This window comes from Parambassis ranga, chromosome 1, assembly GCF_900634625.1.
Source record: "Parambassis ranga chromosome 1, fParRan2.1, whole genome shotgun sequence".
Taxonomy (NCBI): Eukaryota; Metazoa; Chordata; class Actinopteri; family Ambassidae; genus Parambassis; species Parambassis ranga.
In genome coordinates this window covers 7,418,593-7,444,033 of record NC_041022.1, presented here as the reverse complement: position 1 = coordinate 7,444,033, position 25,441 = coordinate 7,418,593, and the positions used below count along the sequence as shown (strand labels likewise).

The following is a 25,441-nucleotide window of genomic DNA, read 5'->3' as shown; positions in this document are numbered from 1 at the left end:
GTTTGGAAATAGCCTGCAACATGCATATTATCAATGCAATCAGCAGACTGATGAATGTTTTGACACCACAACAGTCTGCACACACACACGCACACAGAGTTAATGAGAGGACATGCTGAGTGTAACACTTTTCCAAAGGTGGAATGTCCACTGTGTTATTTTGAATTTATGCACATTTTTAAGGTCACTTTCATCACTTTCATGTGGTCATTCAAGTCCAACACACACTGGCCAGTTGTCCTTTTCAGGGACTGACAGTCCCTCTTCTTTTATTATGTTTGTGTTGTCTGTCAGCAACCTGTCTTCACTGATGATCTCAATGAGGCTGACAACACTGCGAAATGCTACACACATGTCACTGCAGCTGTTGGCGTACTGTAGCACCAGGTCTCCTATTATCCCTGTACATACACAGGCCAGTGTATGTACTTAACAGAGGAAATAGTTAAATTCCTTTTGTTCAATAATTCTTGCCTCACTCACTGGCTGGTAAAAGGCACAGGGACCTCCTGACACCCAAAATATGTGAAAACAAAACAAATTCTAAAATGGAATTCATATAATCAGGTGATTCACAGGTTTTGCCAGGTGTAATTTTTTTTTAAAAGTCTTTTTTTGCTACTAAATCTTTGTTTAGTTCAGTTCAGTTGTAATAACAGCAGCTGGCACAATAGACATGTTTGGGAAATCAACATCTGGTCATTTGGTCAAATAGTATCCATATGTGTCAGAACAGGCTCTAGTTGTGTGTTGCAGTTGAGCTATGTTATCCAGTCAGCATCATTAACTGCTTGTCTGACTCCTTATTAGGAGAGATTTGAGGGAGTCCAGACGGAGTTTCAGAACTTCTAATTTGCTTAGCTTAAACTTAGTGATAAACACCTTTTATGTGTGCCACAAAATATGCATTGATCAGCATTGTCCACATATAAGGATGGACGTAAGCCATTTTATTATTAAATGGGGACCTGCTCTTTATTTGACCTTCTTTCTTTGGATTATAGTGCTCTGTCGAGCATAAAGCAGATCTTGTTTTTAATGTGGCTTTGAGACCTCCACATGTGATGGTCCACTTGTATGTCACGTAGCTGGGCTCGAGAAATGATTTTTATTACTTGCACTACATTTACACAGTGCAGCTTAAAACAATATCTGCTCATTTAAGATCGGTCTGTTCGGTGTTTATAAGTGCTGTAGACAGCAGCATTGCTAGTTCATTCTAGATGGCCCTGTGGACATTAAGAAGCAGCATGTTGATGTAACAAAAGCTGTAACTAACTAACTTTTCAACCACCCTGTATACATGTCGTCTCAGAGTTGAAAGTCACATTGTCTTGGTACATATTACAGATATATAAGAACTCACGACATGTTTCACCCTTTTTACTCTCAGGTCTACTAAACCCTCTGCTATATAAAAAGAAACCAGCGCAACCAGTTAAACCACTGACAGACTCTTGTGTCCTTTTTCTTATTGTCCTCTGTCATGTCTTTTACAACCCTTCCCTCCGGTCATCATCTGCTTTCCGCTTCGGATCCAAAAAACTGTTAAAGTGATCAGCCTCTCTGCTGGCTCAGTGTCAGGACCTGTGTCTGTTATCAACTTATGCACACCCTACTACACTGCAGCTGTGCATTCACCTGTTTCCATTCAGAGGGATTGAAGGTGATGGTTATGGAGAGTTTGGATGGTCAGGACCATGTAAGGACATGTACTTCAGCTGTGTTTCTTTAGATTGTAGCATTGCTGCATTGCTAATGTTGTGATTTTATTCAGTGGAATGTTGTGTGTACATGTGAAAGAGGCAGAGTACTCTCTCTTAGTGGTAAAACAGCTTACATGCACATAGGCTTTAGAGAGCTTCATGTCCACTTTCATCGCTATCATACATAAGTGAAGTCTATGTCAATAATGGAACATTCTGTTGCACTTAAAAAGTCTGCAGACTTTGTTACAGTTCTGTCTACTGGGACATCCCCCTTCAGGCTGCTCTTTCCCTCTTTCAAAAAAGCCTGTATAAAAATCATCATTTCTAGAAATTGGTCTGGTCCTTGATATTGCCACACTTTACAAATCTGCTTCAGTTTGCTGTTTAGTAGTTGCAGTTTTTCATCTGAAGCACGTGTTTTGTCTGGTAGATTAGATGTGTTAAACAGATTCAGCATTACAGCTCTGTTTGTACCTCAAGTCTTCTGATCCTCCGGCACACATCTTGATTTGAATGTGACTCAGACAGCGCCGCTGCCTTTGACCTCAGCTGATGAAGGCCTTAAATTGCCAGACAGTCAGACACAGCTGCATTACTGTGGTCTGCCACACTGTCTCTCACGTTCTCAGCTTCCTCCCTTGCACCAGCACTGTCTGAGAGATTACATCAGTGTTTGCAGAAGGTATTTTTAGGTGGCGCTGGATTTAGGTTTGGTGGGCATCAGCAGGTATTTTCCCAACCAAGCTGTAAATCTTCATGACATGTATATCAACATTTGCATCGATGTTCTATTGCAAATTGCGTGTGGTTTATTTAACCTGGGAAAGATAAATATTGTACAAATTATTAAGTTAACAAAAAATCCCATTATACAATATTTGACAGATTTTACAGTAATTGACATAGCAGTACTGTAAATGGCAGTTGCTCATACAGCATGTATAGCAGAGTAAATGTTCTTTCTCTTCATCAAACTGCAGTATGTATATGAGTGCACTCTATTACCTGAAATTGTGCAGGGAAATCAAAAAGCATCATTTACCAGCAGTTGTGTAAAATTGTACTTTTAGAAAGTGTCTTTAAATGCAGCATATTTTAGCTACAGCTGCTGGTCTCCTGCACTGTAGTTTTGGAGAATGCAGAAATGTGCAGATGTGGGAGTTTCACAGTTGGGAGGAACATTAGGTTTATGCTTTCACTGGCAAGCCATGCAGCAGTGCCATTCTTTATTCTCTCCTGTATTTTAGACAAGTGTAAAAAGCACCAGGCACCAGATAGTACACATTTTTAAAAATACCCTTTAATGGGCTGGGTGTAGGAGGCAGAGAGCGTGGGTGTGGGGTGGCTGTTGTGGTTTTTAACACCCTTACACTCATATTCAACACTTATTATGCCCCTCCTTTGCCAGCTGCTGTGTTAGAGAGGCACGTACACTTTCTCACGCACACACAGAAGCTTTAAGGCCCACCATGACTTCACAAGTTCAGATGTAGGTCTTCCATTTTTTGCCAGTGTTCCCTTAAGTTCTTCATTTTTGCCTGCCTCTTTTCCTCCTATTCCTCCTACCTATCAATAACAATAATACAATCCCAGAATGTACTTAAAAATCTCAAACAAATAGGATGCATTTATTTTGTTGAAGCTAAAGAAAAAGTTTATTTTTTCTATATTTACCATCAAATATGTGGAACTTGCCCTATTTGAGGAACTAGATACGATGAATTATGCTGAAACGTATTTTTAATTGCACTGTGCCCTCAGAAGAAAAAGAAATTGCGCTTTATTATACGGTTCGTGAGTATTCCAGCCAAAAGCAACTCATTCCATTTTGTTTTAAGGCATCTTTTCTTCCCCTCCTCCTTCCTAAAGTGGTTTTCAAGACTGCTGTGCTGCAGTCTTACCCTTTCTTTGACATGCTAGGAGCCCCAGCGCCTGCCAATAAAATAAATAGCAGCAGACTTGATTATACAGGGATAGACTGGCGAAACACTGCACCAGTTTAGGTTGGAAAACCCAAATAGATAGACGGGCCTTTTTCAACCCACTGAACCAGAGTCTGTGAGTGTTGGAATAAGTGGGTGGCTGTGTGTTGCCACCTTAGAAAAGCCTTTGCTTCTTTTGTATACCAATTCAGGCGTCTTCGTGTGCCGCCTTTGTTGGGCCGACTGCAGACTTGACACTCCCCTCTCTCAGCAGAGGACAGTAGCTTCTTTTAAAGAAGTCCTCTGCTGGCTCAGCGTCTCCTTGCAGGAAAATGAGGGCTGCTGTCCTGCTGAACGGAGAGATGGATTATGTTTTTACGAGGCCCACCCAGGCATCTCACCGCCAACACCACAGCAAGGCCTGGAGGAGGCCAAAACTAGAAGTCTCACCTTCACTCACATTGTGAATGTTTGTATCTTGTTGTCTGAAAACTGCAATCCTCCTAAAAAAAAAAAAAAAAAAAAAAAGGCTGCTGCTAAACAAACATTAACTCAGAGCGCTGACGAAAGTCTGTGTTGTCAGAACATCAGTTGTTGCAAAGAGGGATGAGTGTTTTCAAAGACAGGCTTACATTGATGTTGATGTTTCTTGTTCCAGTTGTGGTTGGTGGTGGGCTTGGGTACCCACCAGGAATCAACCTTGACAATGAGCTTCTTTAGGCTTCAGACAGAAAGTGCAAATACCATAGACTGGAGACACAGCTGAAGTAATGTTTTTAAGGGATTTAATACACAGTTGATGGATTTATGGAAAGAAATGTATGATGGAGGAAAACAGAGCACATCACGTTATCTGTCCAGCTGAGCTAGTCAGTGGTGTCCACTACTCTTAGACCAATCTCCATTTACAAAATGACTTCCCCTACTTTTATTTTCTTCTCCTGTATGAGTGTTCGTCTCACTCTGCTTACGTAAGGTTTATCTCCCTCTTTCTCTCTTTCCTGGTGGTGATATTTACCAAATGTCTGGTCAAAGGCACTGCCTGTCCGCAGGTCTGGATCAGATTTACTCATGGATTAGAGAGTGCTAGAGAGGGAATGTCCTGCAAAACTCGTGTGTTCAGCAGTTATAATTTATATGAGGTGGTGGGCAGGGGAAACCTCCTTCTTCTATAGTTGTATATATCTATGACTGTTACCACAGTTAGGGCAGTGAATGACAATAAACCCATGATTGCACAATAATAATCAGCTTTGACATGCCAGATAAAAATTGTCCTGAGGAAAGAGCTGCTCAGCATAAATGTTTTAAAACTGCATTTTAATCGGGTGATGAATTATACTAACACACATCTCTTCTCCTGTCTCCATGCCCTTCTTACCAATCCCTCATCTGCCTCTTTTATATCGGTTACTGCCCCCCTTTATCCATTCCCTCCAGTCATCCCCCTCAGTTGAAGGACCAGAGTGGTCCTGGGGGCCCTCAGCAGGCTTTGTCCCCTGCCCAGTTACCTGAAGAGGCGGAGTGCCTGACTGTGCCCAAATATAAAAGAGACCTGGTGCAGAAGCTGAAGATTCTACGACAAGAACTTTCCCAGCAACAACCCCAGGCTGGCCATTGTCGAATCGAGGTCTGTCGTGAGGAGATCTTTGAGGTAAATAAACAAAACTAAATAATGAAATGTTTCTGTTAACACATTATAAATTTACACTATGATTTATACTATGAAAGGACACATCTGAACACAAATGCAAATGAAAACTTAACAACACAGAATGTATCATGAGTTTGCACCATTTGGGAGTTTTCCAGTGTGCACCAGGAATACCCCAGAAGGCACAGAACAAGTACTTAGAGCCACTTTATGATTTCCAGGGAAGAACAGAACAGAAAGGCCTTCACAACATCACAAATTCTCTTTGAATGTGTCTCTCTATTCCTTGCTCCTGCAGTCATTTGTTCTACCAAGGCAAAAGCATTCTTTCTGGATGATTTCAGCAGCTAAAGAAAGGGGGGGGGGCGTATGAGCAAAGGAGCTAAGGCAGCAGTGGCAAGTATTTGTGGCCAGACATAACTTCATAACTACAAGCTGAGCAATGAAAAATATGACTTCATCCCCCTTTGACGTGACAGCTGTGGAAGGAGAAACTGAAGTGTGAAAACCTGCCTTGCAGATCAGACTTGAGGTTTTCATGCTGGAACCAGCAGTGCAGTTTACCACTGGCAACATGCGCACATGATTGCCTATTGACACAAGTTGTGTGCCACTGTGTGCTAATGCTAGATTGCAGACTTAGTCTTTTAATGCATCGACTGCCACACCTGTTCAAGCAGCTATACAAGCAAGTGCAAAAGCATTCATCTGGAAGAGGGGATTTAGTCTTTTCATGCAGAGCATTAAGGCACCATAACTGAAAATGTGTGTTTGATTGCTTCTTCTAGGTGACTGTGCAGCCTAGATTTGTCACGATTTTGCAGTTGCTGTATCTCCAAATCTGCCTTTAGGACCCTCCGAACTTTTTTTAGAGGACAGGCAGAGGGGTGACTGTTTTGTAATGTAAAAAGGAAACACTGCTACTAGGGGGAGTGTGGGGAAGAGAGAGAAACAAGAGACAATACTTCCAGTGGACTTAAAGTGCTTTCGTGTACTCTAGACACCATGACGTTGTGTGTGTGTGCAAAGCAGAGGTGTGAATGTCACTCTTCAAATGCTGTTGTCATGTGAAAAGTGAGTCTTAAAATTCGTTAATAAGATCCGGTGTATCTGCTGAACCGTAGGAGTCGTACCGGCAGGTGATGAAGATGCGTCCAAAGGATCTTTGGAAAAGACTGATGATCAAATTCAGAGGAGAAGAGGGACTAGATTATGGCGGGGTAGCAAGGTAATTGTCGCAGTATTGTTTTTTTGTGTGTGTGTTTTAAATATTCACAGACACATATTTGAATTCTGTTTCACTCTTCTTTTGCATGTGTGTTTTAGGGAATGGTTATACCTGTTATCTCACGAGATGTTGAACCCCTACTACGGCCTGTTCCAGTATTCCAGAGATGACATCTACACCTTACAGATTAACCCAGACTCTGCTGTCAACCCTGTAGGAATCATTTTGTTTATTACTTAACTACATCTGTGACAATAATCTGTATTCTGCCAGGCATGAATTCTGGTTTGACTCTTTCAAGTATTGAAGTTGCAATGAATTGTATTTCAGTTAATGGATTCTACTTTGTACAGTATGTGAGCCCACAGTATATATTTCTAGTACTGATGTATCTACTCTACCTGGCTATCAGTTTGTGGATTTAAAAGATTGAAGCTCTATAATCTCAATCTCTGTGAGTACCGATATGATTTGAAATAAAGCCTTCATGTTAATTTTTTTTTAATCCGCAGGAGCACCTGTCATACTTCCACTTTGTGGGTCGCATCATGGGCATGGCGGTGTTTCATGGCCACTACATTGACGGAGGCTTCACTCTGCCCTTCTACAAACAGCTGCTGGGGAAACCTATCACACTCGATGATATGGAATCTGTGGATCCTGACCTCCACAACAGCCTCGTCTGGATTCTGTAAGACACTTTTTTCTCCCTCTTCCAGGGAACAAATAAAATCTCCTTATCCCAAGAAACATTTTAAAAGCACTTAGAGTAAATGTAATAATACAAAGTTACTCTACTCAACACACCAGAAACAAGCATATACTGGTTTCCTTAATATTCCAGTGGAGAGACAAAGCACCTTGACATTAAAAGATTATAAAGCTGTTAGCTGTTACACATGCATTTCCATGCATACAGACAATATGCATAACCCAGAAAAAGTACACGCTCTTGATGTATACTTAATGACTAAACAAACTCAGGATGGTGGCGCCCTCTGCTGCCAGATTAGCAGAACAACTGAGTTTGAACATGCTGCTGGTTTAGTGTTTCTCCTACATCTCTGGCTAGTTACCGTTTTATTGAGCGCTTCTTTGGAGGGGGAGAATTTCTTTAAACAAATGATGTGCACAAAACTTTAGTTACACTGTGTGTGTTTTGTCTTTCTGTTCAGGGAAAATGATATCACTGGTGTCCTGGACCACACTTTCTGCGTAGAGCACAACGCATATGGAGAAATCATCCCACATGAACTGAAGCCCAATGGGAAGAGCATCCCTGTGACAGAGGACACCAAAAAGGAGTATGTCAGGTATGGAGTGGAGTGTTCACACACACACAGACGAGGTTGACAATGACAACATGCAGCATAAGTTCAGTTCTACCTCCTCTGTTCTCCACAGGTTGTATGTGAACTGGCGTTTCCTTCATGGCATCGAGGCTCAGTTTCTGGCCCTGCAGAAAGGCTTCAATGAGGTCATCCCACAGCACCTGCTGAAATCTTTTGATGAAAAAGAATTGGAGGTACAGTAGAAATCATCCAGTTGCACCAGCCAACACACAGACACACACACAAAATGTACTCATTCTCCCTGCATTATTTGTTTCAGCTGATAGTGTGTGGCCTGGGAAAGATCGATATCTCCGACTGGAAGTCTAACACCCGTCTGAAGCATTGCACCCCCGACAGCAACATCGTCAAATGGTTTTGGAAAGCTGTGGAGTCATTTGATGAGGAGAGGAGGGCCCGGCTGCTGCAGTTTGTTACTGGCTCTTCTAGAGTCCCTCTGCAAGGCTTCAAGGCTTTACAAGGTACCCAACTGGTCTCATGGCCTCATGGTTTTGTAGTTCCAGCTGAAAGTTTGACTATGTCAGTGCTTTCAGTCCATTTATTTAATAAAACTAATGTGTATATTCTTTGCTGTGGTTTGGTCATTACAATAGAACATCTGAAGGATTCTGCTTGTGTTTTGGTGCAGGTGCTGCAGGACCCAGACTTTTCACCATCCATCAGATTGATGCCAACACCAATAACCTGCCCAAAGCCCATACCTGGTGTGTGTCACGTGCATCTGCAGACAGTGATAAGAATACATTTGACTTGACTTTGTAGGAAGATTACAGGTGTAAAGCTACAGGGTCTCCTCCTTTTGAAAGTAATGACAAATTACACTCTAAATGCCTGCTTATGATATTTTCCAAACATTTGAAGCTTGCCGGTGACGGGCCACAAAATATGGTTTTACACCAGGACTGTCCATGGTCTAGCCCAGAAAATAGGATAACTCTGCTGAGACTAAGTCCCAGGATGAGAGTTAGGGATTTTGAGTTATTTAACTCGCCCCCATTAATTACTAGGGTGCATTCGCCTGGTTAATGAACTGTGAAAGACAAGTGATTGAGGGCGGGCACAGACACCATCTTAGTGCTTTGGATCAGGTAAAGTTTTGCAGATATATGGAGTAGACTATGTACCTATTACATGTACTCTACCTCAATAATCAGGTGTTCCAGGGCTATTAGTGCTACGGTGCATTTGGTCTCAATGCTTTCTATTACATATAATCTTCTTTCTTAACAGTCTGTTTCTGGGTTAGCTTGGTTAAACACTGTTTTGTACACTTCTTAGGTTTTTATCTTCCAAAGCCACTATTTATTTTTCCATCTGTGATTTATTCTTACTGTGACTTTTTTCTGTCTTTGTCCAGCTTCAATCGGATCGACATTCCGCCCTATGAGAGCTATGACAAACTGTATGACAAGCTACTGACTGCGATCGAGGAGACCTGTGGCTTTGCAGTGGAATGAAAGCCAAAGTTAGAGTGTGCGTCTTTTGTTTTAACATGTTTAAGTCTGATGATCATCACTGCAGCATAAAGACAGGCTTGCTAAGAGCCTACAGTCTTCCTCTTCTCTCACCACTGTCCACTGTCTTCCCTTTTCGATGTCTGTTTGAACAGCTGCTATGATCCCCCCTTACTCTTTGTTTTTTGGTTTAATTCTTCAAATTAAAGGCTGCTTAACAGTTTTGTTTAGCTGCTTCCTTCACAGTCGAAAAAAACTTAATCAAAATAGGAAACATGACATTAGCTCACAACAACTTCTGAATAGTTTTCTTTAAAACTCTCTTCCCAGACTTTGATTTGCAGTTTTACTGACTGATCCATGTCATGCTACTGAATCGTTAACACTGCAGGTAGCCATATCTTTCCTTTAGTAGCCATCTTAACCTCAAACAGTACAGCTTGCGGCCCTCGTGGCTGCAGAGCTGGTTTGCTTCATGATGTAGGAACGCCACACACCTTTGGGAGGATTTACAGATTTCAATCGCATACAAATTATTTTTTTTTTTTTTTACTTTTTAGAGCAGTGCTCCATAATTAGGTTGCTGTCATTTTGTACCTTTGTGTCGTACGAACATATCATATTGAAGTGATGCTGACTGAGGTGTAGGTCTGATGTTTTGTGGTGTTTTGAGGGACGGACTCTGGTGAAGACTATCTTTTTTTTGTTTTTGTCGCCCCCGAAATCACTGCAAGTGAGGCCACAGATTTTAAATGTGTCTGCATGTAGAGGAAAAGGGAAGTAGACACATTATAGTTGCCCTTCATGTCTACTTCCACGGTGTCCTGTATGTCACTGCAGAGCTGAGTGAACCACACTGTTTGAGCCTGGTTTATCTTTTCTCTTGTCTTCAGCAGTTTGCATGTATTTACACACATATACAGTCAGGCTTTACCAAGCACACTTGATAATAGATAATATGTGAAAAGGGCACTACTGTCCACAGGATGAGGCTTGATTTACAAAACAAAAATTAAAAAAAGAAGCTATTCAAGGCATTTTTAGTTTAAAAAAAATTCTCTCTATCTCGTCACTTTAGAGCACTTTACAAACTGAACAGTTATGGCAGGAGTGCTTTCTTCACGTTAGATTAAAATATATCATGTTTCATTTGCTATACAACTACATTAGAGATATTCAGAGTAAAAGTATCTATACACCTGTAATTTTTTAAGTATATATGTACAAATACATAGTTATTTTGTATATTGTTGCTTGTTCTTTCTGTTCAATTTAAATGCAAGCATGTTGGTGTCTGTCTCAGACCTCTTCGCATTCTCAGGTAAAGTTGTCCTTTTTCTCTTATGGTTTTTTTTTTTATGTAAGGAGGAGGGATACAGCTGGTTTTAGTGACCCTATGATCAAGTTGGCAATTTAAGGTGACTTTTTTTGTTTTTCTTTTGGATTGTCACACGTTTGCAGGAGAAAATGGCCACATTTGCTTCTCTGAGGATCAATGCCACCGCTGAATATTTAATAGTTGCATCATAGGTCGTTCGATTGTGGTGGAGATCCTCGGAGCTGCAGATGCTTGGAGGTTGACTGCTGCTCAACTCCTGGGTGCTATACGGTGAAAACATTCAGCCAAAGGGGGAAGTCACTGAAAAGAAGCAAGGCTACGTCTCCATTAGCAGATCCTCAATTTGAAAAAAAAGAAAGAAAGGAAACAAAGAAAAATATCCCACTGCATGAATGGATGCTTAAGCCTATTTATTATTTGCATAATTGTTACTCGAACTTTTTGCCCAGAAAAATCTTTTCAAAATTCATTTTTATATATGTGTGCTGCCTCGGTTCTGTCAGCAGATACTCTTTGTATCATCTTTTTTTTTTTAACATTGAAGTTGTCTTTGTACAGCTACAGAAATTTGATTTTATAACTCAGAGTTGGTAAAGAAATGCATTACAAGTTCTTTTTTTGCACACATTATGCACACTTGGGCTCCAAGTTATAATCCAACACTTCCTTCTATTTACCAAATAGTTATTGGACTGATTATTTGTTTTTTTTTTATGTACATGACATCTGTATACACAATCATCATGTTGATATGCACACACATACGTATGTTTGTCCAGACAAAAACTCACAGCCTTCAGACATCCAGACGACTTTCACACGGCCTCAAAGTCACTGTTGACTTTTCCTAGTAATGTATGATGCATTTATATGATGGGTTAACTGGTCACAAACAAAAACAAACAAACCTTTCTCTTCTGTGCTCTAATTACAAATTTACAGATTAATGTACAAATTGTTGTGTGTATGCGTGTTGAGAATTTTTGATTGAATCCAGTACAAAACAAAGTTCTTTTTAACTGCACCGTGTTCTCTTTTGATTTCTGTTTTTTTTGTATTTATTATTACAGTATACTTCATGTGTTCATAGATTTTTTTTCACATCAGCTGCTCTGTGAGTTTGTAACTGACACCGTGTACATAAGGACAATAAAGAAGCAAAGTAATACACTTGTAACCTTGCAGAAAGCTGAGCAATAAAACTATGCTGTTTGGACCTGACAGCATTATGTTTTATAGAAACATGTTGCTGCCTCTGCTTTGTCAGAAACATCCTCCAGTTACCTCGATTTAAACTCAGGAGAGAGCATCCACAGATCATTGTTGTTGTTGTTACTATTCCAGTACAGTAGGTGGCGGTATGCAGCCTGTGTTTCGTGTCGAAACCATTGACAGTTAAAGCACTGCTATGGAGCTACTTCCAAAATCACTCTGATGGTTCATACTGAGATTGACCAACACTTCTGTTATGTCTCGAGAGCATCTGTATCGCCTGCACTGGCACTGGGCTCTAGGCACAGTTTGAGGTCTGAGTAGGAACCTGGACCTACAAAGGACTACAAAATGTACTTTACGGCATACGTTAACATCCGCCTGCCTCCTCTGCCCCAACTGTTTTGAAGGATGAAGCAAATGTAGTTGGAGGCAACGTTTAAATCTATGGCTAACGCAGCGAAGAAACCGAAGAAAGTGAATGTGCTGTCTGAGGAGACGAAGAAGAGGAAAAGGGAGAGCGACAAAGTAAGAGCGCGGTCAAGGATTAATATCGGCCCGGCTTTCGCTCGCTGGCGAGAGCTGAGAGACGAGGAGGGATGCCCCACGGATGGTGACCTGGCGGTGTTACTGTTGGACCAGTAAGTAAAGATGATTTCTTAAAATTCATATCAAACGCCTCCACACTTTCCCTGTGCCCGCTTGTGTTGTTGAAATCATCTAGCCCTCCTTGTATAGAACAGCGATTTATCCGAGTAGCCTATAGTTATCTAGCTGGAAGCTAACATGCTGGGTTGTTGCAACAGTTGTCGCAGCCTAAGAGCGCACTGTAGGGGGACCCCGTGAGCAAGTCCTCCACTGTGGGGCTTTAAATTCTTGGACATGCTCCTAACATGATGTGGATGAATGAAAGCATCCTCACAATGTTGTTGGTTTTGGTTTTTCTGCACAGAAGTTGGGGATGTGCCACTAATTGGAGAAGCTTCAGCAAGGTCTTGCAAAAAAAAAAATCGCCATGTTCCTTCCGGGCTTCCGTATGGTCCCAATGGTCAGCAACCAATCACTTCATTCAGGCTGAACGACATGATTGGGTAGTGACCTGTCAATCAAGTTGCGTACCTGCCTGCGTGCTTTCGTACGTCTGTGGGAGTTTGCAGTGCGCGTCACCAGCGTCAGTCGTCGCGACGTGTTGTTAAAAAAATGGCCGACGAAGAGCGGGCTCGTCAACTAATAACTCCAGCTCAGTCGAACAGAAAAAGGAAAACAGTGTATGAATTAGCTGTAGCAAGAAGACAGCGGGATAAATTAAGAGCACAGAGCAGGGTGAACATCGGCTCCGCTTTGACACGATGGCGACAACTGCGCCAGTCAAAAGGCCTGAAAAGCAATGAAATTGTCGCAACCTTCCTGCTGGACAGGTCTGTTCCTGATGAGGGAAACGAGCACACACATACACATGTTAACGGTGTAACTGCTGTGACTGCGGTAAATTTAATCGTTGCAGCTGCAAACATATAGCAGGAAAAGACAAGTGTTAATAAAATGGATTTGAAGGAAAACTAGGAGTAAAAATGTTACTCATGCTAAGGGGCTAATTCCCTAGCATACACAATGGCACGAAAAGACAACGTTTTAGTGTTCAAGTTGTTTTCGTTTTCCTCATTAACCTGCATCATATTTGTTTATTAAAATGGACCGCCGTGTGTTTGTAGTTATTTTCAGACAAGGCCAGATCAGCCCGGCCTTGAAAATACTTCAGCTGAAACCTGGTGAGTTGGACTTTGTATGTAGTGTTTTACAGTGATTCCAGCCCTTTTTCCAGTATTACTATCTCTAAGTGAATTAATATGTTTTAAAGAACAGTACATTAATGTATGTTTGTGCTTTTTTTTGTTATTCAGTGGAAATGAGCACAGTGAATCCATTAGTTCGTCAAATGAAGGCCAACAGGAAGCTAATCATGGAAAGGTAAAAGTTACTGATAGATCTTTGGACCCTGAGCAGCTACACTGTTTTTGAGGTGGAGAACACTACCCTAAACAAAGATGCATGCGTTCTGTGTTCACCATTCTCTTTCTGCTCTATAAGAAAGTTTTAATTTTTATTAACAGGCTGTTTTATGTTTTCATTGTTTGCTGTGATGCTGTAGAGGATGGTAACCAATCCATCAGACAATAAAGAAAATGGAGGTGAGTCTCATCAAGTTGTTCTCTGGGGGGAAAAAAGTAGATTTTAAGTGTAATTTACATAAAATGTCTTAACATTGTGTTTAATCCACACACAGTTGGCCCAGACGATGATGAGAAGGTCAGCATGTCGTTAAGTGTCGGAGACGGGCACTACCTGGTAGATCTGGGAAGGTGAGCTTGTCAACCTAACGTTGTTAGTGAATAAAACATTTAAAATGACTTATGTCTGCATCATCTCTGAATCCTTCAGCTCATCGGAGTTCATTGTCGATGAAGAGTGCCTCCTTGAGTTGTTCAAGTCATGCTGGGAATGCAACAAACAGTGTACAGTGAGACAGCAGGCCAAGGGACTGAAGGTCGTTATAAACCAGGCATGTTGTTTCTGTGAGAGCCAAAGTAAATGGACTAACCTGCCCGAAAAGGACGAGGACAGCTTGTAGGACTATTTTCAGCCATGTGAAGGCTGCAACACAGACACAGTGGACTGGGATTATCTTTCATTTAAACCTGTAAATTCAGGTTACACTGTTTTACTGTGTTTTCCAAGAGCCGGCAGGTAAGAGGAGAGTACTACTTACAGGTTTTGCTGCACAGGCTGGTGACGGAATGCATGTATTTATACACCACGGTTTTTGTTTTTTCACTTCACTGAAAGTAAAAGTCTAATATCAGCAAATTGAACTACAGTCATGTGACTTCAACATGACCCACACTAAGCAGCACGTTTCCTCTTAGTGTGACCATGTTGTGTTGATGTCTAATGTCTCGAACAACCTTAACAGGTTCTATTGATGTTTTCGTTCTCTTTATAATGCAACCTGTTGGGGGTTAAACATATTTGTGTCGTTTTACCTTTCATACTTGAAGTTATGTTATTGTTCTGTTGTTGAATGTTTTTGAAATCTGGCTTTACTTGAAGAAAACATTAAAAAGCTCATCCACTTCTCATAGAAATCAATGATTTTGCTGCAGGAGGAGGAGGGGAGTGAACCCACACTTTTAATGGGTGATGATGGAGCACTTTTGTGCTTATTGGGTGTAATGTCAGTAGACAGTGTTTACAAACTCGTGTTTAGAAACAATCACAATGGAATTAAGGAAGAAGGGATGTCATGAAAGACAGATTATCATCGCCTCTGGTGATCACACCAGGTCAATTAAAAATCTAACATAGTTTAAAAAAATAAATAACCCACTAGCATGGTTAAGACATTAAAGGAAGACATTTTGCACAACTGGAGAAAAAAAAAGGAAGTCCCGTCAGTATGTGACATTCATACTTTGCATCTGTGGTCCTTATTTGGCAAGAGGAAGAACATTTGACTATTTTATGCTACGATAACAGCACACAATGAATGCTCAGTGAGGGAGTGTTAAAACATTCTTATCAAATACTAAAACCCATGAAAGAAGGGGACTTGGTCCAAAGTGTCTTTAAGTTCAGGTGTAGCAGCTGAGGTGAGAGGAAGAGTTAGCTAAAATAGCTATTAGCTACATTTTGAGTTCATCAATAATCAGGACTTGTCCAAGTTCTTACAGTGTGAATTTCCTCTTCCTGTGCAAATCTTTTGAGGAGGATGCCTGAGGCAGTACAGTCTATGCACCAGATTCTCGTACCCTTTGTTGTAAATAGAAAAGTCTTCTGCAGCAGGTTTCCTTATTCAGCAGTGATCAGACCAGATGTTTGCAGTCTCACAGTCAGTGCAGATAGCTAGTGTTGTACTGGAAGGAGGCCATCTTGACTCGATTACGTAGCCTCTGAACCTCCAGATCCTGGAAGTAGTCATCTTCATCATTCTGGATGATGATCTTCTGCAGCTCACCGATTTCCCGCTCCATCCTGGAACGCAGCTCTCGCTTCATCTTCAGCAGAGCCTGCGAGAAAAATGAGAATGGTAAGTTGTGTTTTTGAAGTTTAGCAGGAGGATAAAGGGTCATTCTGTTTTCTATCTAAATAGTTTGTGTTCCAAGTTTGTCAGCCAAAGACATTTCTACCTTCTCTCCGGTGTGAGGTGACACTTGGCTTGTTGTGCACAATAAGATTACTATTAAAAAAAATCAAACACAGGCCAACTATATGGAAATTATGACCCAGTTTCTCAAGAAAACCCAGTGATTTCATGTAGGAGGTGTTTTCTGTGATTACACATGCATGCAAATGGGTAATCCTATACATACAGTTGAAGTTGAGCTTGAGTATTTAATGCGTTGTCAGTTTTCTTACAAATATTTTGGTAAAATTCTCAGCAGTATTTCTTTTACCTTTTCTTGGGCCTTTTTGCGGATCTGGATCTCCTGCCGCTCTTGTGCAAGTTTTTCAGCTAGTAGTGAAAACTGAAAGGGAGAAAGAAGCCACGTCATGCCTCTACTGGAAACTGTAAAATCCACTTTAAACAACGTGTGTGTGTGTGACTCCTGAGCAGGTGTCTGTCTTACTTGGTCTTTGTAGTAATTCTCCATGGACTCGATCTGATCCTGGTGTCGTCTCTGGTGCTCCAGATGCCGCTCTCTGGTGTAGGCTCTCTGCTCTCTCAAACGAGCCTTCTGTAACTCCAAACCCTCCTCAAATAGCTGCCGAAACATCTGGGGACACACACAGATGCCAGATAATCACATAATGTGTCATTTCATCTTTAACGTAACTGAGTTTACTCTGTATATACATGCAAAGACAGATTTGATTAAGTTTGAGTTTCAGAAGGGACCTCTGTCTATTCAACTTTTTCACCACCCACCCTCTCCTCCTTGGTGCGAGCCCTCATCAGACGGGCTTTGTGCTGAACGTGGTAGTCCTGGTGGTACTTCTTGGCACGAGCTATTTGCTGCCTCTGCTCCCTTAGTCTGTTCTGTGTTGACTTCTGCTGCTGGATTCGATCTTTGACGTCTCTCTGAAGAGCAAACATTTTTACTTGTCAGCTCCATATTGAAATACTTTATAGGCCCAGAGCAGATATGTAGACTGAATTGATGCTCACCAGGCGTGTTTTGTGCTCTTTTTCTTTACGGACTATCTCTACCAGCAGGTCGTGTTTCCTCTGAGCTTCCTCCAGCTTGGACACAAGGAGGGACACAATGTTATACGGGTCAGACTTGATCAGGGGAAATACGCTGGGGACTGTGGCATTTAACAGTGACATTTAATAACCACTGTCTCACCTGGCCAGACAATTTGATGCGGCGCTGACTGTGAGAGGATGGTAGGGCGTGGAGTCGGTCCACCTGCTGCATTTGCTGCTCCCACATCCGACCCAGGGCATGGGGAGAGATGTGGAGGTGAGGCAGCTCGTCCAGGAGCACAGGAAGGAGGTCGTTCTCTTTTATTTTAACTGGAGAGAAAGAAGGACGCACATCAGACCATCTATATACTCAAAGCATATTATCATGTTGAGGTGCAGCATCAAGTGTCTGTGAAAGTCATAGCCATTTACAACAAGAGAAAATGTCCCCCATAATGATTGTCTTCTTATAGAAATGCCAGAGTCCACTTACAAAATCATTTTTAGCTTGGATTAGCCAACTGGACCCGCCCACCACGTCCATTCATCACGCACAGCGCACATAGCTCGCCTGCTAAACTGGGTGCGATAGTTCATGTCTGCAAAGTACACCGTGGCAGGAATGCATTGACGAGCGTCTAGTTTGTAGCTGTGAGGCTGCAGAATTAGCCATTAGCGGCGATATTAAACGTAAGCTAACCCTCAAAGCTAATTGTTGCTAACATGTGGCTTTCCTGTGTTTGTGGTTGTATCATACAGATGGGGCAAACTGGACAAGTGTTCTAAGGCAGAGTTATATTAGGACGTGAACTATTCGGATGCTCAGAAAAAGCACGTCCAACCAGAATGACCGTCATTGGACCTAACTACGGCGACCACACCGACTGATAATGGACAGAAATTCTGGCTAGCTAATGTTAGCTACTATATTAGGTCCAGAGACAGTATCAATATGGATAGGCAGGTACAGTTCTATTAGATGTCAGAGTAAATATTTGCCTTCCTGCTCTGCAACGTTGTAATACTGAAACATTTAAAGGGACAGTTCACTCCAAAATGAAATATTTGTATGTTTCCTGTGCTTGTTGTTTATCTGAAAGTCATGCAGTGTTGTTTGTGTCTTTGTTTCAGGGCTGCAGAACAACTGTGCAGTGATGGATGGACCACAAACACATGTCAGAAGCACAGGTGAGCCAGTAAATGACCTCCACTTGTAAAATTACAACTTATGGTAGGACTACAGCTGGGTGGAAGAAGTGTTTATGTGCAGACCTCTTGTGAGTGAATGTGTCTGCAAACAACACATTACCGTGCACAAATATTTCAGGAAAAACTCTTCTCCTGCATGCTTGATGCAAGACAAGAGACCATTCATAAACAAACACTGAGCTCACTGGTCACTGCCTAAGAGGCCCCAATATGCTTTGAATATAGGTCTTTCACTGAAATGTGCAGAAAGACCTACAGTGAGAAATCCACAGAGAAGCTATTTTTCTATTAGCCATCCATTGTTGTGGTTCATGTGTTGCAGCATGACCCACTGTGTCTTAAGTTTCATGCTCAAATATTTAGGTTCTCCTTTTCTACTGTGCCTGTACCTACTCTCAGGAATTGTGTGAAAAAAAATTCTACAGCATTCACAAGCTTCCAAGCCACTTTATCAAAAAAAACGTTTGGTTTCTGTACCTCCTCATAAACATGTAAAAAAATTAACTTATGAAAGCCATTCTGTGACTGACCATAAGGATTTTCATTTACAGGCACACAAGTAAATCTGTCAGAAACACGTCCCTCAACCACAGACAAGTAAGTCAGCAAAGACCTGATCATACACAACAAGAGATAACTTTGTGGCCTACAGTAGGAGAGCAGCTCTCTCATTATGTGGATATACAACTCTGAGCGATTATGCAGAAGGTCTAAGGGCCATAAGTTTTGTGTAATTGATAAGTCAGCACAGCCTATAGGCCAAAACCTCCACAGTAGCCTCGTCCAACAGCTGCCCTACAGTACACTGAAAGCTTTAGGTTACATTGAGGCACTATGTTAATGTCTGTTTTTCTGATGCATTTCAGACCAACACTGCAGCACATCGTTGAGGAAGAGGCCATCCTGCAACTGATGAAGAACTGCCCGATGTGCAACAGACAGTGCCGCTGCAACAAACACACCCGAGGCCCTTACCTCATCGTCTACCAGAGCTGCTACTTCTGCGATTATCAGCGTAAGTGGGCCAGCCAGCCCGAGGCTAAGAACATTAACATCCATAAAAAGAAGCCTTTGCTGAAGGACAGGGCATGTGTCATCACAAAAGCTCTGTCAATACAGCTCAATAGAGTAGGAGTTCCTCAGTGTCAGAGCCACATGACCCATGTGAACCCAGAGGAACAGACTCAACCTCTGTCTTAGAGGCGAGCGACTGAAACAATGTGGACCTTTGCTGTAAGGTAGATTTTACAGTCACACAGGTGTCATTTCAGTCCCAAGTAATAACATAGAGAAGCTGCCTGAGCATGAATTCATGTTACATGTATTACACAGGAAGTTCCACAAAATAAACATACACAGTCTGAACTTACTTGCTGGAGCCTTCTTGGGAATTCCTGGTGTGGTTTGTTTGTGATGTGGTGACTTGTGCGGAGTCTTAGTTCTGGTGGGGGAAACTCTGGGTGCTTGAGAAACATCTGTTAGAATAGCCTCTCTGTACTTCCGCTCCTACACACATGCAAACAGAAAGAATTATTCATTAGCAAACTTTCACAAGCAAATATTATTCTAGTTTAAAATGATATTGCTTGTGAAACAGTATGGTGAATCTTTACTTTATCTACTCTAAAACTCATCTGCTGTCACTGATAAGAAGCACAGCTTACATCATCTGTTGTTTTGTTTTTAAAGTGGAGACCTTAGGCCCAGTTTGGCCTGACTTACAGCTTCTTTAGCTTTGAGGCGTGCGTTGTGTAGTTCTGCCCGTTCTTTGTCTTCATATTTTTTCAGCTCCTCCTCGTAGGCGCTACTCCCCAAATACTAAAAGAGGGACACATTGACTTTGTAACCATAAATAGTAAAAATGATCATTTTTAACAGTGTTAAAAACTCTTTCCCTAAAAATAACTAAAACAGCAATGAAGCCATCTGCCAGGTTCGGATCATTTTTGTGTCAAGTCTTCAGATTTATCCTTATCCCTACCTTGCCGTGTTTCCTGCGAGATGGCCTGTGGTGCAGCATTCCATGTCTTGAATGATCAGAAATAGTGAGGTTGGTTTGTCTTGCATCATTCGGGCTCAAGGCCTCCGCCATGGCTTCCTTCAGCTGTCCCTGCAGAAGGTGACGAGCTCGTGGAGGGGAGGGGGATAAGGAGCGTGTTCGGTGGGGGGATTCTGGGTCAGACGTTTCTGAAAATATTAAATGTTACAATTCAAAACAATCCATTAAGGTGTTACAGAGTAGTTTACCTCATCAGCTGACATTTAGAGGTTGTTTGATGTAGACTTGTTGACTATGACATTGTTTTGCAGGTAGGTATTAACATGACATAGAACAGTACAAGTGTTCAGTTGTTGAAACCTGTGGCTTGCTCCCATGAGTGCAGTTTTTACAGTTTAGCTAGAATGTACACACACCTGCGTGTCTTGGAATCCTGTGACACTCCATGAAGCTATCGCTGTGATGGGACTGCTTGTCCTCCTCTCTGAACTCACTGGACTCCCCACTTTCCCCCAGAACCCGTTTAAGCATCTATGGTGTCAGACATTAAAGAGATAAATGCAGACATTTGTTAAAAAGTACACAATAAACAAGACAACTACAGACTACAGGACTCACTGAAAAAAACAAAGCTGCTACTGTGTTAATGACCTTAGGGCCAACTGAGCTAAAATAAGCCAACTGAAACAGAAACTTTTGCTTGGATACAACATATTACGTAGGCACTAACCTGGTCAAGTTCCTCTAATCGGTGGGAGAGATTCTCAGATATGTGATGTAACTCCTCTTCTGCTAACTTGTTCCTCTGTCTGCGGTAAGACAGAGGCTCTTCAAACCCTTCTTGTGCCACTCTGCACAAGAAAAAAATGAATTTAAGCAGGATGAAAAAGATTCTCTTCCTCATTACTACACGTTCACCACATAAAATAAAGATATTCTATTGCTTACCGGGAGCCCTTCCTGTCTCTGTAGCCTATACTTTTGTCCCGTAATCTTCGAATATCACTCAGATCCACCTCATCTTCTTCCTCTTCTTCTTCTGTATCTGGTGGAGAAGGGGAGTTGGCTGTCATCTCATTTTGCAGGGTGAGGAAGAGCACATCTGGCTGGGTGCGAAATAAAACCCTCCTGGGACCTCCATTAGTTGGCTGAAATTAGGAAAAACATAATAATTTGACTTTGACTTGTGATACGTTGTTGAGGATGCAAACACGTATTCTTTTAGATATTGCACAAGTTTGCAAAAGCTTGTTGCTCTCTCACCTCTAGTGTCTCTCCCTCCACTTCTGTCCTGGCTCTTTGCTGGCTGGACAAAGACTTCTCGCTAACAGCTGGAAATTAAAGAAGACATTACAAAGAAGCAAGATTTCCATCACAGGGTTACATCACGTGCTGCCTTCTACTGATGCAAATCAGGACAGAGAGGAAGCACTGCTTATCTAATTTAAGTGAAGATACTGTATTATATTACTGTGTTTTTATGATTCCAACTACTAAAATGTCTGTGCTCTCACATACAGAGTTTGTTCCTATGGACTCACCAGGCGACTGTAGTCCATTCGTAACAATGGTCTCAGCAGGTTGAGGTGTCTGTAAACAGAACAGTGAGAGTGAGTGGTAACAGAAAACAGAGAGAAGAGGTTGCTGTGAAGCTTTGCAGAGGCCATACATTACAAAGTGAGATGGTTTACCATAAAAAAATCTACAGACACTAGACTGAACATAATGGCCACAGGCAAGTCAGGGCCTGTTGAGTTGTGTGACTGTATAAAAACAGCCTTTCACAAACACTCAAAAGTACTGCTAAGAATTACAGTTTAGTATGAACCTGAATGTTTAGCCAGTTTTATAAAATGAAAGTCGTGAAATCGAGGAATTTATTCATGACTTGTCTTCTGTTTCAAGTCAATAAAGCTGAGTCAGCATATGCGTATCCTTCCTGTATTTGACAATTGAATCATTAAAACAGGAAGAGTGGAAGTGTGTTCAAAAGAGGAAATAGTCCAGTACAGTCTGTGCATTTAACAAAAAAAACTATTAAACCTCATCATACTGTAATATCAGACTACCTCAGTAATGACAGGGGTAGGTTCCTCCTCTGTGTGCCTGTGGCTGAGGGTAGCAGCATCAGGAGGACAACTGATCTGGGACGGGTCTGTGCCAGGAATCTGAGGTGTGTTGCTCTGGTTGGGTGGCTGAAGAGCGATGGCAAAGTGCGCTGGTTCAGTCTGAGGAGCCTCAGTGGTGTCCACAGGAGCAGAGTTGGTGGCTGCATCGGAGGTGTGGGGTGGGACCGACAGTCCTTATGTAACAAAAAAATGAATCCAATATATTAGACTTAATGAAATTATCAATACTTTGGCAGAAGCAAAGATGTGCTGTGTTTGCATGCCTTACCTTCTTGTTTGTTTATAAATGTGCGTGCGGACACCCCGAGCCCAATGAGCTCACTGGTGGATCCCACCTCCTCTGCATTCCAGGAATGAAGTGATGGTTTACTCGACTGGGCGGCGGATCTGAATCACAATATGATTCACCACATGTTATCATCTGACAAACATGCTATGCTGCTTCCTAACATTCAGTTCATTGTAACTGCACAAAATAATGTGAAGCTCTTACTCTGCACTGGAGGCCACAGATACTCCCTCCAGTTGTGTCTCCTTCTGCACTGTGGCATCACAACTTGCCGGCTTGTTGGTTTCTCTAGGAACGTCCTCGCTGAAACTTCCATTGACTTCTTCTAAAAACAGGAATTGCATGATAAGGGGGAGAGACAGCCAAGAATAACTCTAGACTTTGTATATAAGTGACAAAAACCATCTGCCTACCACCATTCTGTAAGTCCTCAGTTATCTCCTCGTTGAGATATTCCAGGAGGCCGTCAAAGATTTCCAAGAGGTTCTTGATGGACTCTTTGTCCCCTCTGACAACATTTTCTCCTGTAAACAAAGCCACACTTATCATTATACTGCATTTATACAGACATATATTACATTCAAACTCAACAAGTGTTGTGACATACTTCTCCCATACCTGTAATGTGTGAGAGGCTGATCTGAAGGTAATCCAAGGACAGTGAATCAATCACAGACTGAACATTATGGGCATCATCTTCTTGACATGCCTTCTTCTTGCATGGTGCTGGAATATAATCTAAATACACATAGAAGTGCACACATGTGAATAACAAAACGTGTGTGTAGGAGGTGGTGAAATGCATACTAACTAATATATTCAACCACATGCTTTAGGCCTTCTCTGTGTTAAATGGAAAGGACCTCAGGGATCTTGTAGTCGCATGTTTGGTCTTAGGGAGCATTCCTGACATACTAAGCACATTCAGGAGATTCCTTGACTGAAACCTATAGTTACTAGTTCTGTGATGAGAATTTACATGACTGATAAGGTTATAAATTGTGATCACTATCATATACTGCATATTCACTTCAATATGAACTGCTTTGTTTATAAAATATCAGAGAAAAATTAAATGGAATCGTTTCATCTGACGTATATGTCATGTTTCTCTTGATGTGTTAAGTCGGTATTCCACACAATCAACATGGTTGACATTAGATTTATATGTCATATGTTTATATTTATATGCTCTTACCTGGAACTTTCTCCCCAAAGATGTTCTCATATAAAGCAACAAAAACATCTGCATTACAGTCTGTCAATTTCTTCAGCCTCAGGTTTATGTGACACTTGCTGAATAGATCATTTGTCCTATCAACCCAATCTGTAGGAAAAAATACAATCATGTCATTTTTGTGCAACTGTCATTTCTATACCCTGAGTAATAAACCACACTTTAATGGGGACGTTTCAATAGAAACAAAATCAAAGTATTCTTAACATCCGTTTATATAGAAAGTAGTGGAGTCATCGGTGCAGCATGTATGAAGCATTACTCTGAGTCATTCATTGGTTCACTGTCTCTAGGGGTGATAACGTTAATTCAATCATGTCTGCCCGGCAAACTTAGTTTGAGGGCGGGGAGTCCTCCTTGTTTCATACACACCAACTGCTAGACTAGCTGCCGTTTAGAGAGTATACACTCTACTTCAACGGGAATAATGCCCGTAATCATTTAATTCACACGGTGAACATAAAGCAAACGTGTGTCTTAAGCCCGTCTGCTACCTTTGACTCACTTTCAGCGATGTTTACTGCATATTTGCCGGTTGAGTGAACTCACAAGTAGCTAGCTAACGATGCTAATGTTTGGTACAGGTACAGTAAAAGATATCGCTAAGCGGTGACCCTCGGTACTTGGACATATATCTAAAATATAGACATAGATAGTTGATGTTCACCTCGGTGTTACAAAAAAGCATCTCACACCTATCAGCTGACGTTAACTGTGAGTTAGCCTTACGTGTCGTTAGCTTTCCCCGGAACGAAGTGTCGGCTGCCTTACCTCTGTCTCCCTCCTGGGTTCCCATGAAAGGGCTGTCGAAAACAGGCAGCCGGAGCTCGAAAACCCACAGCTAATAACAAAACAGTCTCTTAAAGTCCACAGTAGCGATGTTGGTCTCAAAAGTGTTGGGATAATTGTCAGCGTTGTTGTGGATTTCGGCAACGGAGACGAGGAACTATTAGCTCTCGTTTGAAACTGAAGTCTTCTTTGATTGGACGTTAGCGCTTTGTTTCCGGAAGTGTCTTTCTATTAGTGGGCAGCGCCCTCTGCTGGTGAGACGGAGAGCACAAATAAACACCATCTTCTTCTTCTTTTAGTTTACAGGCGGGTGGTATCCTACTCTTAGGTGCATTACCGCCACCTGAGAGTAGGATGGATGGATGGGCAAAAAAACTAAATTCTAAATACGTTTCCCTTAAATAACTTAGTAAATATTTCCAAGGTTTCCCTTTTATTTTTATTTATATTATCTGAAATTCTGTAATGACTTTTTCCTTAGGTGCCTCTGGAACGTATTTATTTCTATTGTATATGCTGGACATATATTGTTATAGCTTGGTACGTTGCCATGTCAACAGTCCACTGTAATTTCTGCAGTACCACCAACATACTTCATGCAATGTGGAAAAAATCTTACAGTACTGCTATGGACCCGAGTCTGAAAAGATATATATGCTAATAGGATGATACCGTCACAGCGCCACCTACTGGCAGCAGGAAATTTCTGCCGTAAACATGTGTTTGTTGTACAT

The 25,441-nt window shown here is 41.6% G+C and overlaps 3 protein-coding genes across 7 annotated transcripts in view; 2 read left to right on the top strand and 1 right to left on the bottom strand.

The window, feature by feature from the left end:
• LOC114443458 (E3 ubiquitin-protein ligase SMURF2-like) overlaps positions 1-9,637 on the top strand; it is a 38,812-nt gene extending 29,175 nt beyond the window's left edge. For both annotated transcript variants that reach the window (XM_028417510.1, XM_028417502.1), the window contains exons 12-20: positions 5,072-5,285; positions 6,410-6,513; positions 6,612-6,726; positions 7,026-7,204; positions 7,689-7,826; positions 7,918-8,038; positions 8,125-8,326; positions 8,494-8,569; positions 9,223-9,637. In XM_028417510.1, the coding sequence (XP_028273311.1) occupies positions 5,072-5,285; positions 6,410-6,513; positions 6,612-6,726; positions 7,026-7,204; positions 7,689-7,826; positions 7,918-8,038; positions 8,125-8,326; positions 8,494-8,569; positions 9,223-9,322 (1,249 nt within the window). In that variant the 3' untranslated portion in view covers positions 9,323-9,637. The remainder of the gene's footprint in view (positions 1-5,071; positions 5,286-6,409; positions 6,514-6,611; positions 6,727-7,025; positions 7,205-7,688; positions 7,827-7,917; positions 8,039-8,124; positions 8,327-8,493; positions 8,570-9,222) is intronic.
• Positions 9,638-12,251: 2,614 nt separating this feature from the next.
• On the top strand, positions 12,252-15,005 carry LOC114443538 (uncharacterized). 2 transcript variants are annotated; one of them, XM_028417680.1, is made up of 6 exons: positions 12,252-12,511; positions 13,583-13,639; positions 13,772-13,838; positions 14,020-14,059; positions 14,155-14,230; positions 14,310-15,005. In XM_028417680.1, exons 1-6 carry the CDS (start codon positions 12,318-12,320, stop codon positions 14,497-14,499), a joined length of 624 nt encoding a protein of 207 aa, XP_028273481.1. In that variant the 5' UTR covers positions 12,252-12,317; the 3' UTR covers positions 14,500-15,005. The 2 variants fall into 2 exon arrangements, with proteins under 2 accessions (XP_028273481.1, XP_028273471.1); XM_028417670.1 differs by lacking the exon at positions 12,252-12,511 and adding an exon at positions 13,049-13,288.
• Positions 15,006-15,026: 21 nt separating this feature from the next.
• Positions 15,027-25,208, bottom strand: LOC114443444 (centrosomal protein of 95 kDa-like). 3 transcript variants are annotated; one of them, XM_028417474.1, is made up of 21 exons: positions 24,648-25,208; positions 23,880-24,008; positions 23,300-23,419; positions 23,095-23,205; positions 22,886-23,006; positions 22,661-22,779; positions 22,333-22,565; positions 21,805-21,853; positions 21,527-21,594; positions 21,212-21,411; positions 20,994-21,114; positions 20,680-20,794; positions 20,246-20,451; positions 19,987-20,082; positions 19,635-19,770; positions 17,216-17,385; positions 17,035-17,109; positions 16,795-16,947; positions 16,496-16,642; positions 16,322-16,393; positions 15,027-15,934 (listed from the first exon to the last, which is right to left on the bottom strand). In XM_028417474.1, exons 1-21 carry the CDS (start codon positions 24,712-24,714, stop codon positions 15,758-15,760), a joined length of 2,685 nt encoding a protein of 894 aa, XP_028273275.1. In that variant the 5' UTR covers positions 24,715-25,208; the 3' UTR covers positions 15,027-15,757. The 3 variants fall into 3 exon arrangements, with proteins under 3 accessions (XP_028273275.1, XP_028273284.1, XP_028273291.1); XM_028417483.1 differs by having other exon boundaries at positions 22,886-23,003; XM_028417490.1 differs by having other exon boundaries at positions 24,690-25,207.
• Positions 25,209-25,441: the final 233 nt, after the last annotated feature.